This window comes from Geospiza fortis, unplaced genomic scaffold (assembly GCF_000277835.1).
Source record: "Geospiza fortis unplaced genomic scaffold, GeoFor_1.0 scaffold409, whole genome shotgun sequence".
Classification (NCBI taxonomy): domain Eukaryota; kingdom Metazoa; phylum Chordata; class Aves; order Passeriformes; family Thraupidae; genus Geospiza; species Geospiza fortis.
In genome coordinates this window covers 503,989-520,073 of record NW_005054553.1, presented here as the reverse complement: position 1 = coordinate 520,073, position 16,085 = coordinate 503,989, and the positions used below count along the sequence as shown (strand labels likewise).

Below are 16,085 nucleotides of genomic sequence, written 5' to 3'. Positions count from 1 at the left end.
GGAAGGAAGTGGCGGAAGGAAGTGGCGGAAGGAAGTGGCGGAAGGAAGTGGCGGAAGGAAGTGGCGGAAGGAAGTGGCGGAAGGAAGTGGCGGAAGGAAGTGGCGGAAGGAAGGAAGGAAGGAAGGAAGGAAGGAAGGAAGGAAGGAAGGAAGGAAGGAAGGAAGGAATCTACACTCCAAACCCATCTACACTCCAGCCCTTAGGAATTGTCACTCTCTGGGATTTTGGTTCCAAATCCCACACATTCCATCTCACTTGGTTCATGCTCACAGTATTTCACTGCTTAGCTTGGCAAAGCATCAAAACAGAACTTTTTCACCCCTCTTAACCTCTGCTGTTGGCACACACCAGTTTATTAAGCTCAGGACTCACAGCAAATTCCCATTTTCCCTCCAAACCAATATAATTCTGTTGTCAGCAACACCCCCTGCTACAGCCCCAGCCAACTGGAGAATATTCCCTTTTTCCTCCCAGGGAAAGGGATCCAGTTTCTATCCAGTTATTCCCCAATTCCTAATGAAATATAATTAATCAATGAATAATTTTATCTGTTCTGATGACCACTGAGTGCTGAACTCCCCAACAGTGCATTAGACAAATAACAGGATATTTGGTAGGATCTTAATATTTCAATTACCTGCACTCCCAAACTCTCCTACTGAACATTCCCTGTCCATGCCATGTTGGAATAAAAACCAGAGGAGTCTGAGGAAGAACCTGCAGGCATCCTGAGTGGAACAGGATCTGCTTAGTGTGTGATAATTCATTGTGGGGAGTTTTGGAAGGAACTGGAGATGGGACTTCTGATTTATTTTTGATGATGTGGTTTCTTTTTCTTATCTTCTACATAGGCAGGAAGGGTGAGTTCAGCTCACATCTTCACTGCATCGTTCAGAAGGTCCCAAGACCTTTAGTTATAAGATCTTTTAAGGATTTATTAAGCAATAAAACACTGCCAACAAGGATATTTATGTTTTTGACCCAATTCTTTAATATTTTGTTTCATGGACCCATGTTACAGTGTGAGCTTTCTCAGCCAACCATGTTCTGACACACAAACCTGCAGTGCTGCATCCTGAACTCCTTGTTTACCTTGATGGCTCAGGTTTGAGCTTTTCTATTTTTTACATTCTGTGCTGCTTTAGTGTGTGGGTCTGAGCTTCATATGATGGGATGGTGAGCTCTGTGCACAGAGCAGGGAGACAAAACAATTCCTGCTCCAGCTGGGCACCAAGGACAAATGACCCAAATCTCAGCCCAAGAGCACAAACACCGTGGGCTGGAGAGAGAAAAACAAGCAGGGTGGGACTGCCTGGGCTAAAGCTGGAATGGGACAATGAACTGCAAGGTGCAAATGGAGCAGAACTGATCCCAGGGACAGACCCCGTGCCCGGCCGTGCATTTTGGGGCCATTTTGGTTCATCTTGGGTGCAGCCCTGGCTGGGCTCTGGTGCTGCCCAAGGTGCATCCATGGAGGAGATGCTTTGAAGAAATCCCTGCTTTATTCTGTAGCTCTGCCCAGCCTCTGCTCTGGGGCAGGTTCACAAGGCATCAACCTCTGGAACTACTTTATTTTTTCTTTATCTTAAACTCTAAAACTCTAAACTTCCCTTTCCTTAGCTTAACCTGTCTCTGCTTTAAACTACAAATCCACATTCTCCTTTCCAGCACCTCAGTTTGGGAGCCTTTCCCAGGGTCTCAGATCAAATCCTGGGTTTAACTCTAAGCTTTGGCTTCCAGGCCCAAAGCTCTGAGAGTTCCCTGCATTTCACATTCCAACATTAGTGACCGACCTGGACTCTGTAAAATAAGAAAATGCCGATTTTTCTCCCATATTCTTCCCTTTTCCTTCCATCCTTCTCCCCAAAATTGGACTAAAACTCTACAGAGTCAATGGCTTCTCTGCTCCTTTTACTCTCTGGTTTCTGGTGTCAATCAGCACTAAGTGTGCAATGTTTTACAGCTCTTCTTGAAGACACCCCAAAAAGGCATTTCTGTACCTCTTCTTGGCTACTCCTATTTCTGTATAAAACACAAGGGGAAAAAACCCCATAAATTGCTATTTCTGCAACCCATAGCTGAGAAAAAGGTTTTTTTCTAGTGTAAAGAAAGCCAAGATTTGAGTTTCTAATAGAAATAAGATTGATTTCTTCTAATTTATTGGTTTCTACCTATCAGAAAGCCACTATCAGGATTATTTCAGCAAGAAAATATCTGGGTTTTTGTGGAAAGATTTGAGTTCTGCAATTTCTAGTTTTAATAATTCGTACTAATTATGTAAGCTGCAGCAAGAGGAAGTTATACTTTATCCATCTCAAACATGAAATCAAACAAATAAAACCCCCAAATAACAAAAAAGAACAACAAGAAGAAATGAAATAAAAATTACTTATTGCAGGAAAAAATGGAAATATGTGAGGAAAATACTGGGAATAGAAATATATATATTATGAACATAAAACTTCTTTTTTATTGCCCCCAGAAAGCGAATTTGCAAACTTTCCAAACTTCAATTTGCAAGCTTTGTATAGAATAGAAATTAAAAACCAGATTTGTCCCATCCCTGGAAGTGTTCAAGGCCAGACTGGAGCAGCCTGGGGCAGTGGGAGGTGTCCCTGCCATGGCAGGGGTGGCACTGGGTGGGTTTTAAGGTCCCTTCCAACCCAAACCATTCTGTAATTTAATAATTCTGTCATTTTATGATTCCAAGTCTAAACTTAGTGGTAGCACAATGCTGATATAAAGACAGAAATATTAAGATCAGAACAAGCCAGGCAAACCAGCAGCAGTCCCAGCACTGCCCTGAATTTCCAACACCTCCACACTCAAAGGTCTCTGGCACTTCCCACCCACAAGAAAAACCCAAATATCCCCTCACAGCTGCTCCTCAAGACCTTGGCAGGAGGTGATGGTTCTGTTTTTCCAAGAGATGGATTCTCCAGCATTCCACAAGCATCACTCCTTGCTAACCTGCCACGCTCTGCTGACTCTGAATGCAGCCCACGAACCCTTCATGCCATCAACCACCACAGCAGAGCTGAATTAAAGCAGGTGGCCACCAGCAATTCCTTTCATCTCCCACATCTGGCACCACTCTCCATGCAGAGTTTACACATTATCTGCTGCTAATAAATCATAAAATCATAGAATCGTGGAATGGTTTGGGTTGGAAAGGCCTTCAAGATCATCTGAACTCTGAAGTTTTTCTATTGACACTTAACAGATGCAATATAGTGAGTATTTTTAAATCCAAAAAGTGCAAGGTAATGTGTTGTAAACTGCATTTTTAAAAGCAGGAAATATAAGTAATGTGTGGGAATCAGATTAGGTATTTAAATGTTATTATAACTGAAGGAAAGACTGAAAGGATGATTAAAAATAAACCAGCAGAGCAGGGCATCAGCATTTGCAGATTCAGTTATGACCTCAAGCAAAGTTATTATTTAGTGAAAACAAAATAAAGGTGCTCCTCTTCCCTCTCACTCCCCAATTCCAACAAAACACCATGTGCTTAACTGGAATTCTTACCAGTCTTTAACTTCAGAAAAACCAGAAAAACCCAACCTCAGCACTGAGCTGATTAGATTTCAGTTGACAATCTGCCAATGGATCAAGGGAGTCTCGGGCTTGTGATCATTAATTGTTTGATAAGTGCTTTGACAATGATTGTCCTCCAATTAATGCTGCAATCTCCCTACATCCCATTTATTTTCCATTAAGCTTGGAGTATTTGCTTAAGAATAACCAGTAAAAATCTGTTTCCCTTGAATTTTTATTTCCTTCTTCCTGTGTCAGCTCCATCTCCCTCCTTTACTTCCTTATCCACTTTTCCCTCTTCATCTTCTTCAGCCTGATGATCCATTTGAATAAAAATCCAATTAAAAATGTCCATGGGACACTTCATAGCTGCATCCCACAACTCCTTAATGCAACGAGCCACGAGAGCTTTGTGTTTGCAAAAAATCCTGTAAAACACTTAAGGGTTTTTTTCTTTTTTTTTTGATGTAAGATAATATCATCAGTAAAAAAAAAAAAAGTGCAAAAATAGTGTCAGTTCAAGTTTACAAAAAAACTCTGGACGTTCATCTACGTTTAAGAGTTCAGCAAAAAGAACAATGCCAGTAAATTTCTGGAGAGCAACATGAGGTACAGGATTTTATAGCAATCCTGGGGATCACAAAGCTGCAGTGGGGGAACCTCACTTTTTTTTTTACACACCATTCTCCAGGCTGTGACATTTCAGGCTCAATGATATGAGGTGTGATAAATGCAGGACCTCGTTTGAATACAAACAGATTCTTAAAATATTTTAACTAGGACTATAAGTGAAAATAAATTAGGCCAGCGGGATTTAGGGCAAGAATTCAGATTCTGTGGGATTTTCTATGTCTACTGCTTAAGTTGGAAATTACACAAGATTTCAAAGCTTTTGGCTTTGTAAAACAAGCACTTGAAATTAATTCTAAAATCAAATCACTCTCTTCTGACTGGCAGCATAAGAATAAACAAAAATCAGTGTATTTATTCTTAACCACACCAGAACAGGTGCTGTGTGAACTTCCCCAAGCAGCCATGCTTTGCTTCCCAGCTCCTACTTTGCTTCCATAGGTAATCCACCTTCTTTTTCTTAATTTTTCTTTTTTTTTTTTCCCTTACAAAAGGAAGGAGATGGAGATGTGCAAAATGGAAAACTGTGATCAAACTTTGAGCTCCTAATAAATTTACTCCTGCTCTTTTCACTGAAATCTCCAGAGAATCATTCTGCCTTTGTGGTTGTAGTTCAGCCTTTGGATCTTTCATGGAATCCCAGAATGGTTTGGGGTAGAAGGGACCTCAAATCCCACCCAGTGCCACCCCTGCCATGGCAGGGACACCTCCCACTGTCCCAGGCTGCTCCAGCCCCAGTGTCCAACCTGGCCTTGGGCACTGCCAGGGATCCAGGGATGGAATTCCATCCCAGCCCTGCCCACCCTGCCAGGGAACAATTCCTAATTCCCAATATCCCACCTAACCCTGCCCTCCTTCAGTTGAAGGCCATTCTCCCTTGTCCTGTCCCTCCATCCCTTGTGAAATGTCCCAGTCCACCATATGGGCAGCAATCTATTAATCAAACCCATTATCAAATCACTTGGATGCCTAAGTGTTATTCTGTTTTATCTGAATCCAACACTGGCAATACATTCCTTCATTAGTCTGATGATTAGAACAACTCTAATGGAGAAGTTTGGGGGGAAAAACAAATCCAGGATTTTTCCAAGGTTCAGGCTACTCCATGAGGTTACTCAGGGAGTGAGGAAGTTGATTCCTCTGATCCTATTATTAGCGGGCAGGCCCTGGCACAGGGTGCCCAGAGCAGCTGTGGCTGCCCCTGGATCCCTGGCAGTGCCCAAGGCCAGGCTGGACACTGGGGCTGGAGCAGCCTGGCACAGTGGGAGGTGTCCCTGCCATGGCAGGGGTGGCACTGAATGGGCTTTAGGGTCCCTTTCCAACGTAAACCACCCATGACTCCATGATTAATAACATACCTAGTTTTTCTATGCCATACCCTCCCCTTTTTAAGTCCATACACTGTCCTAGACTGATTTATGACTGGGTTTGAGGTTTTAAAGTTATTTTTAGAAGCACATGACTTCATTTAAGACTATATTCTGATCTGAGTTCATGTGAAAAGGCAAAGTTGGCTATTTGAAGGAGAGAATGATATCTTTCTCAATGAAGTACAAATATTAATCCCTGAGTACTTCTGGGCAGTTTAAGCTTAGGCAGCATTTCCTTTTCCAAAATAAAAGTTACAATTCAAGAGCAAAATTGACAGCCATGGAATTTGCAAACCAACAGCAATAATATACACATAATATGTTGCATTTAATATTACTTATAACAAGATATCATATGTATTATGGCATATTGTATTCAGCTACGTGGATCATATGCTTCAAGCTAATCCTCCTCTTCAAAAAGCTGCCATGATTTGAAACTTCAGCATTCATTTTTTTCACTTTATTACCAAATTCCTGGTTTCAAATGCAGGCATGAAAACAGCACCGTGTAAAACAAACCAGCAAAATGTGACTGAAACCCTGCCATGACCATTCCTTCACTCTTGTTTTAGCTGTGCAGCCTGCCAGGGTTTCCCTCAGATTTAAGGAACGATTCCCCTAAGATTTAAGGAATTATTCCTCTCAGATTTAATAAATTGTTCCCCTCAGATTTAAAGAACAATTCCCCTCAGATTTAAGGAATTATTCTGCTCAGATTAAAGGAATGATTCCCCTCAGATTTAAAGAAGGATTCCCCTCAAGATTCAAGGAATGATTCCCCTCGAATTTAAAGAACAACTCACCTCAAATTTAGGAAGGATTCCCCTCAGATTTAAGGAAAGACTCCCCCCAGATTTAAAAAACAATTCCCCTCAGATTTAAGGAACAATTCCCCTCAGATTTAAAGAATCATTCCACTCAGATTTAAGCAATTATTTCCCTCTGATTTAAAGAATGATTCCCCTCAAATTAAAGAAATCATTCCCCGCAGATTTAAAGAAAGATTCACCTCATATTTAAGGAGTAATTCCCCTTAAATTTAATTAATGTTTCTCTCAGATTTAAAGAATGATTCCCCTCAAATTTAAGAAATTATCCCCCTCAGATTTAAAGAACAATTCCGCTCAGATTTAAGGAACGATTCACCTCAGATTTAAAGAACAATTCCGCACAGATTTAAAAAACCATTCCCCCCAGATTTAAGGAATTATTCCCCTCAGATTTAAAGAAAGATTCCCCTTAAATTTAAGGAACAATTCCCCTCAGATTCCAAGGAATGATTCCCCTTAAATTTAAGGAATGATTCCCCTCAGATTTGAAGAACAATTCCCTCCAGATTTAAAGAATATTTCCCCCCAGATTTAAAGAGCAATTCCCCTCAGATTTAAAGAACGATTCCCTTCAGATTTAAGGAGGAATTCCACTCAGATTTAAGGAATGACTCCCGTGAGATTTAAAGAACATTTCCCCCCAGATTTAAGGAACAATTCCCCCAGATTTAAGGAACATTTCCCCCCAGATTGAAAGAACAATTCCCCTCAGGTTTAAGGAATTATTCTCCTCAGATTTAAAGAACATTCACCCCCAGATTTAAAGAACATTTCCCCTCAGATTTAAGGAACAATTCCCCCAGATTTAAAGAAGATTTTCCCTCAGATTTAAGGAACAATTCCCCTCAGATTTAAGGAACATTTCCCCTCAGATTCAAAGAACATTTCCCCCCAGATTTCAAGAGCAATTCCCCCAGATTTAAGGAACAATTCCCCCAGATTTAAAGAACATTTTCCCCTCAGATTGCAGGCTGCTGGGGCTGTGTTGTTGTCCCTGTGATAATGGGCATTGTTCAGGAACTTCCAGCAGCAGGGAAACCCAATCTCCCATCGGAGTTCAGCACGGGTTAATTGCTCTGCCAAACGGGAATCTTTATTTTATGACTCAATTCCCTCTGGGAATGCCAAACCTCCCTCTGCACTGCAAGCAGGGGGCCCACTCCTTTAACAGGAAGAAAATCCACTGATCTTACACAACAAAAAAAAAAAAAAAAAAGAAAGAAGGGCACATTTTGCCTTCAGTTCCATGGAAAATCGGGCACACAAGGTGCGTGACAGGAAAATAGGGACCTGATTGTTCGGTGCCCTCAGGAATGGTGCACGACAGGTGGAGAGAAAATCAGGGGAAAGTGACGCAAAGGAGACGCCAAATCCCAATAGAGAAATCCTTCAGCAAGCGTGTCGTGGAAAATGGTACGGCAGGGAAGAGTCTGGGAATGGCACAGGACCAAATCAGCGCCAAAAACTTCCCAGTTCTTCCAGGGAAGGAACAGACTCGTGGCTGTGTCACAAAAATTCCAAAATTCCTGCGTGGATCTTTGGTTATCAGGCTGAGCTTCCTCCAGCACTGGCTGGTGCAAAGCGCTGCCCGTAAATGAATGGCACAATAAAGTATGAAATATTATACATTTAAAACTAAATTAGCAAAAAAACCCTACTGAATTGAACTTAATTTGATTTGATTTAAGAGAAACAAACTTTACTCTGCTATTTGAGCTGGCCTTTAGCACCAAAGGAAGGCACAAAATACTGCCTATAAAAAAACACCCTTAAGGAAGAAAAGCACAGCAGCAGCTATTTAATGCATCAACTTTTTTTGTTTTGAGGATAAAAAAATCCTTCAACCATTTCAATAAATTAAGAAATGGAAGCTTAAAAGTTAGTAATAAAAGTGATGTAAATAATGAAGCAATATGATATACATACATGTATATATACTCCTATATCTAGGAATATAAAGAGCAGATCTAATGCCCTTAGTACCAAACTTTGGATTATAAGTAAGACATTAATCAAGTAAAGCATTCCTATCCCATCCTACAGTTTCACAAAATCAAGGGATCTGAGTTTTTAAAGGCAATATGAACTATTGTGACCTCGATATCCAAACTGACAAAATATTTTTGGGTTGTGTAGCTGCAGAAAAGATTGAGTATAGGAGATACACAGTGTTAAAATGCATCTAATCTACTGAACAGCACATGGTTTTATAATTTCCTATTTAAATTTCCAATTTCCTGAGAGAAAGGCACCTTTCCTGCAAGGAAGAATCCTTCCTGCACACCATGGTATTCTCCAACTCCCCAGCCAAAATTCCTGAGGGAAGAGGGTGGAGGAGGTTAATTTATAAAACTGTTAATGTTTGTGACAAAACACTCATTTTTAGCAGGCTAAAAATGTACTGGGAGAGTCTCACCATGCTAAAACACAAAGATTATCATGGAACCATGGAATGGTTTGGGTGGGAAGAGGTCTTAAAGCTCGTAACAGTCACTCAGTTTTTTAAAAATACAGTTTGAATGGAGAGTAAGGGGCATCATCAAGGTGCAAGGAATAACTAAACACAGAGTAAAACATCACAAGGACTTGAAAATCAAATTAAAAATCCCCCAGTCCCTAACACAGTTTGTCAATCTCAGCTTGTTTGCCCCTGAAGTGCCATTCCCATCTCCTTCAATTACACACTGGTTTTCCTTAACTCAGACCTGCATCTTCATCATCCACATTTCAATCCAAACAAACCAAGAGTTTTCAAATAAAATAAGTCTTCATGCCCACTTCCCAAAATTAGAGCTGCAGTTCAGCTTTTCAAAATTCAGCAGTATGAATCCAGAAAAGTAAAAGGACACCAATGACAGAAAGGACTTTCTTCTGCAAAGCTTGTAGCTGTTTGGAAATTGTTTATTCTCAACTGACATTTTATTTAAATATCCTATTCAGCAGTTATGAAAGGAACCTCAGCCCACATTTCACTTCCACTAAAATTCACCACTTTTGTGTCAAACTTTCCCTAACAATGGCACTTTGTGCTTCTTAAATATTGGGGGAAAGGGATCCACGATGGCATGTCTTACAGAATATATCCCATGCTGGCTTAGTCACGTGTAAATCATATTTTCTGCCAACTAAAACACTGAAACAGGATCTAAGACAAAGAACAAAACTGAAATTTCTATCTCATTAATTTAATTTTAGTGAAATACTCGTGAAACCATTCCAGCCAATTAGAGTGCGTAGAAATATCAGAAATAGAAATATTTCTTTGTTAATCTCAACCCTTATGAGTGTAGTAAGTGTATAATGTATATATACACTATATATATACATATATATATATACACATTTTAAGTCTATAATGTAACACTTGTATCACTACACCAGATGCAGCCTCAAAAACAGTGGTTTCATTTTAAAACCTGCACTCCCAGGGATGCTCTGAGGAGCCACGGAAGGTGGAACTGTTTCTGGCAGGGCTAACCTGCTCAGGTGGCATTTGGAAAAACATCTGGGAAGAAAAGGTTTCTGAAACTCACAGAAAGAATTTCCGACTAGAGAAAGAAAACGATGTTTGGGGAGGATTTGAAATTTCAGTTTGAGAAATAAAAGTTGCAGTGCTTTAAAAAATAGCCTGAAAGGACTTTCAACATGAAATCACAGAATGAATATTGATCATTTAGAACAACATATGACGTTTTTAGGAATTTTTATTTGACAACTAGGCCAACGCCATTAAACTTTGGGCACCTACAGGTGAATTCCCACTTTGCTGTGACCTCAGGACACACAAATACAGGCCAGGGACAGTACAGTGAGCACCAAACTCCCCAGCCACCATCTGGAGAGCTAATGAACAATCAAGGGATCCCAAATTAAACAACACAACTTTCCCTTAGAATCTTTAGGACAACACTGTCAAGTCCAATCTATTCCCTCAGCCTCCAGAATCAATTTTTCAAACTTTATGACAGGTCTAATAGTTCCCACCTGTTCCTCCTGCCTGACTTTTGACTGGCACGTTCCCAGCCAGGGTGGAAATGCAGACAAAGGCCCCTATTAGGCTCCGGCTGTTTCTCCACTGTGAGCTTGCTCAGCCATTAAATTAATTCCAGCCCCCTTTTCCCCCTTCCATCTCTTCATTTTTTTGGGGGGTTATGGAAATTTGGGGAGGCAGAAAAGGGAGATGGAAGTTTGGCATCCAGTTGGTGGGAGAGGTATGTGAAAATGCGAGGCGACAGAAGTTAAATGCTGAATTTTTTGGATAATTTACTAATTCAACAATTTACAACAAATCCCATTCATTACGTTCTTGAGGTATCTGTACATTTTTAATCCAACAAAACTTGGTAAAATTTGAGAGACCCTAATTTGGCGAAGGAAAATAGAAGTTTGGCATCCAGTTGGTGGGAGAGGTATGTGAAAATGCGAAGTGACAGAAGTTAAATGCTCACTTTTTTGGATAATCTACTACAACAAATCCCATTTATTAAGTTCTTCAGGTGTCTGTATATTTTTAATCAAACAAAACTTGGTAAAATTTGAGAGACCCTAATTTGGAAACGGGAAATAGAAGTTTGGCATCCAGTATGAGAAAATTCGAAGCAGCAGAAGTTAAATGCTGAATTTTTTGGATACTCTACTAATTAAACAATTTACAACAAATCCTATTCATTAAGTTCTTGAGGTGTCTTTATATTTTTAACCCAACAAAACTTGGTAAAATTTGAGAGACCCTAATTTGGAAACGGGAAATAGAAGTTTGGCATCCAGTATGAGAAAATCCGAAGCAGCAGAAGTTAAATGCTGAACTTTTTGGATACTCTACTAATTAAACAATTTACAACAAATCCTATTCATTAAGTTCTTGAGGTGTCTTTATATTTTTAACCCAACAAAACTTGGTAAAATTTGAGAGACCCTAATTTGGCAAAGGGAAATAAAAGTTTGGCATCCAATTGGTGGGAGAGGTATGAGAAAATGCGAAGCGGCAGAAGTTAAATGCTGACTTTTTTGGATAATTTACTAATTCAACAATTTATAACAAATGCTATTCATTAAGTTCTTGAGGTGCATGTTTATTTTTAACTATCAAAACTTGGTAAAATTTGAGAGACCCTAATTTGGCAAAGGAAAATAAAAATTTGGCATCCAGTTGGTGGGAGAGGTATGAGAAAATGCGAAGCGGCAGAAGTTAAATGCTGACTTTTTTGGATAATCTACTACAACAAATCCGATTCATTAAGGTCTTGAGGTGTCTGTATATTTTTAACCAACAAAACTTGGTAAAATTTGAGAGACCCTAATTTGGCAAAGGAAAATAAAAATTTGGCATCCAGTTGGTGGGAGAGGTATGAGAAAATCCAAAGAGACAGAAGTTAAATGCTGAAATTTTTTGATAATTTACTAATTAAACAATATATAACAAATGCTATTCATTAAGTTCTTGAGGTGCATGTTTATTTTTAACCATCAAAACTTGGTAAAATTTGAGACAAATTTGGGAGACCCTACCAGAGCATGCAATGCCTGATTAGATAAAGTGTTGCAATATTTTTCTGGGAATCCTGAAGGATCAATAAGTAACTAATTTTTCTTCAAGCAAAGAGAATTATTTTTCCCGAGATGTATTTTCCTTTCATTCAGAACTGGCAATTAGACACAAACACCTTAAGGTGGTTCCTTTGGAAGCACCTTAAAAACCTGAAAACTTTTTCCCTCAATAAAAATTACCTGATTTTTGCACCAATTTCTAGGGATTTATGAAATATTATCATTTAAATCTCAGGGTTCTTCACTGAACTGCAAATCACAAGGATTACATTATTCCACTATCCATGACCACAGAGTATCTACAACATCAACCATAGTACTTAAGACAATTATTTTAACTTAATAGAAGTATTTTTGTAAGAGAAATTTAAGATTGATTATTAATAAATTAATAATGCAAATTATGATCTGCCTAGGACCATCTTCCTAGCATAAGATATGTAGATATGTAACTCGTAGTTTACAACTTACCTGAAAATTAACTATTTAAGCCTCAGATATGTAGAGTCAGTATTTGTAGTTCACAACTTACCTGAAAATTAACTATTTAAGCCTCATCATGATGGGGGAAATCTTGAAGACCTACATCTGTGAGCACTTCATTGTATCTGGATTACTTAATATAAAATAGCAACTTTTAAACATACCTGAAAAATCAAGACCACTTCTCTCATCTCCCTTGCCTTGATAATTAATCATTCACAAATTCTATTTAGCTTGATCCAAATCAAACCCCAAAACTCTGAATTAAACACTTCATTTTACTGAGATGTTGGAACAAAGTTTCTGAGAACCAAAACAAACGGAGAAAATAAACCTCTTGATTTATTCAATTATCACCCATGTCTTCACAGTCCTCCTTCCAACCCTGTGGGCTGAACATGCTGTGAGCTCTAAAAATGAAGCAGTAAATGCTACAAATAACTGAATTTCTATAAGATAACTCTCCATGGCCTCTTATCAAACTGGCAAGTCTCTATCTCTGCAAAATCAGCTGCAGGATTCAATCTGGAGGAGAGGATTGGCAAAGTTAGACAGCAACTTTTTGTTTAATGTGTGGATGTTTGAACACACAAGGAATGGTTTGGAATTGAAATTTGTATTTGTCCATAAATTGCAATTTAGGCTCTCAGGCTGAGGACTGAAGCCATTATTGTTGGTTAACTCTTCAGTGACAACAACACTCAAGACAATTTAAATTAGATTAAAGAAAAAAATCCCAAACAAAATTCCTGAGGTTGTTTTTCACCTGTAAAATTCATCTGCAATTTCTTCAGGTAAATTAACCCTGATATTCAAAACTAGCTGCCACAAGAATTTACAGCTGCAGGCTTGGAGTTTCTGTCCCGAAGAGCAACAACTTCCCCAGGACGGATTTTTTCCACCAAATTTCCACTAAACACGACAGTACAGCCTTTGTACACAGAGTGCAGGCTGAGATTTAGTAACTGTGATTTTCCTATCACTTAATCCCATTTAAACTCTAATGAAGAACCTTCTCTAAGGTATCCCACAGCTCATTCACAAGGGTCATCTGTGTGATGATGGAAGAACCTCTAGCAGAGCCCTAATCCATGTTTTAAAAACACAAACCAAGCACTAAAGAGCATTTTAGGGAAATATTCAGCAAAAGAAATGAGAGAAAACAGGAAGGTTAAAATTAGGGGCACAACCTGCTTGGTGTCAGCCCTCTCAAGTAAAAGGCTGAGATAATAATTTGCACTACAGAATGTATTTAATCTCCTAAATATGAATATTTATTAAATCAAATTTTCTTACGGTGATGTTCAGAGGAATAAAGATTAAACTCCACTACCAAGCAATAAGTTGTCCCACTCAACCTTCTCCATCCTTTATGGCTCAGTATTTTATATATTATCAGTTCATATCCTGTGAACACAAAGTTCTCCATTTCATATCCAGTTTCCAGCTTTCCCCACCCTTTATGGCTTAGTATTTTATATATCATCAATTAATATCCTGTGAACACAAAGTTCTCCATTTCATATCCAGTTTCCAGCTTTCCCCACCCTTTATGGCTCTGTATTTTATACATTATCAATTCATATTCTGTGAACACAAAGTTCTCCATTTCATATCCAGCTTCCAGCTTTCCCCACCCTTTATGGCTCAGTATTTTATATATTATCAATTAATATCCTGTGAACACAAAGTTCTCCGTTTCATATCCAGTTTCCAGCTTTCCCCACCCTTTATGGCTCAGTATTTTATGTATTATCAATCAATACTCCATGAACATAAAGCTCTCCACTTCATGTCCAGCTTCTCTCTGAGCATTGCGTGTTACCACAATTACGAATTCCAAAGTTCTTTACTTCGCGTCCAGTCTCTCTCTGAACACTGTGTGTCACCACAATTAACAATTCCCAATCAGAAAATTAACTCAGGATGCCCTGGGTCCCCATCTTACCCGTCCAGAAGATTCATGGTTGTCGTGGTCACCTCAGTGAAGAGAAGGATCTTCCCCAGCTTCTTGGTGTGGAGATGCTGCTGGTAGGTCTGGAGGCTGAAATGCTCTGAGGAGAAGCTCCCCATCTCCGTGATCACGGGCACGAGGGATGGAGTCACCTCCACCTTGGACTCACAGGATGAAACAAACTTCAGGGACACCTTGCTGGATGCCCGCAGCCCCTCAGCATCCACGTTCCCCTCCAGCCATTTCAGGAAAGCAAGATGGATTTCCTGTGGGCGAGGGCAACAACAAGAGAAAGACAGATCACCCCATGTGAGGACACACCAACATTCCTCCCAATATGTTTTCATTCAAGCAATCTTCTACTTCAAAACAGGGAAATTTTTTCCTCTTCAAAAACAAAGTTCTGCTGCTTGCACTTGACGCTGTTCTAGAGTTGAGACCACGCTCCTTTGAGGATTAATTAAGTTTAATTTTTCTCTGTAGCAGGGTGTGCAGTGCTCTTCCTACACACTGAAGCATGGAGTGCACACACTCATCTGCACCTTGCAGGCTTCTCACTGTGCTGAGATCCTCTGCTGGAGGAAGGAAACCCTTTAGTCCAGCACTAAGTGTTGGATTAAACCTTTTTCTGACCCAGAGATGGGGCAGCTGAGAAGTGTTTGAAAAACTTTTATTCCATTTTCAGTCTCATGAGAAGGGTGAGACAATACAGATGTTATAATTCACTCCATCACAATCAGAAGCCAATTGTTTCCTAATTACAATACTCTCTAAGTATTTCTTGGCCTATCAGCTTTAGCCACACCATGCTGTAAATGCCCTAAAGCCAATTATCTAAAATTACCCTTCATGGGTCCCACAATTCATCTTTCACAGTTCTATTTCTCCAAAGTATCCAGTCTTATTTACAAAACCATCCTTTGAAACTTGTTTCCAGCTCCATTTCTCTCTCAGCAATGCCTGTCCTATCCCAGGGCATTTCTAGTTCAGCATTTCTTGTCTCAAGGTCTGCACACAGATGCACACACTGTGTGAGCCTTCTGTCAAACTTTAAAAATTCCCCACAAATCCATTTCCCACAACTAAGACTCAGTTTGAAGGCTAAACCAGCAGTTCAAAAAACCATTTGCTGATTTCTCAGTGGAGGATCTGCTAAAGCAGGTCACACCTTCAGCCGAGGGATGATTTACTACTGCGAGTACCCCTGTGGTGACACCCTGCACAACTGCTCCACATTCACCCTTTCTGGAGATAAACTCTGCTTTGAGAGGTTTGTTATGACATGTTTGCCACAACTTTAGGAACAGCCACAAACACAGATTCTGGGACTTTCTGCTCAGTGTGCAGCTTAAATTTCAGACAGTTGAAGTTGTCTTCTATGCGATAAATTAAACCACAAAAAAGTGTGGCTTCGATTGGACTGGAAATAAGGCACTAGTGATACTTGCCCTCAAATTTCCAAGAGGAAGAGATCTGATTTTTAAACAAAAAGGTCCAAACCAAACCCACACCCCTCATTCCCACCACTGCTCTATCTGGGAACTGGAATACATTTCCTGTGTGGGTGCTGAAGGCAGGACTGAACTCTCCTGCCCTCGAAGATGTGCCTGAGCTCCAGCCCAACTCCTCGAAACCCACAAACCACCAACTGAGAGCAAACTCCCCATAAACAGTTATCTATGCAAGAATGACTCCTCCTTTCCACATCCCACTGCTCTACCTGGAGCAGG

At 39.8% G+C, this 16,085-nt stretch overlaps 1 protein-coding gene across 1 annotated transcript in view; it reads right to left on the bottom strand.

Annotated features, from left to right (window-relative positions):
• HLCS (holocarboxylase synthetase) overlaps positions 1 to 16,085 on the bottom strand; it is a 129,852-nt gene that overhangs the window by 71,074 nt on the left and 42,693 nt on the right. The window contains exon 6 of the mRNA XM_031064058.1: positions 14,350 to 14,621. Within this exon, the coding sequence (XP_030919918.1) occupies positions 14,350 to 14,621 (272 nt within the window). The remainder of the gene's footprint in view (positions 1 to 14,349; positions 14,622 to 16,085) is intronic.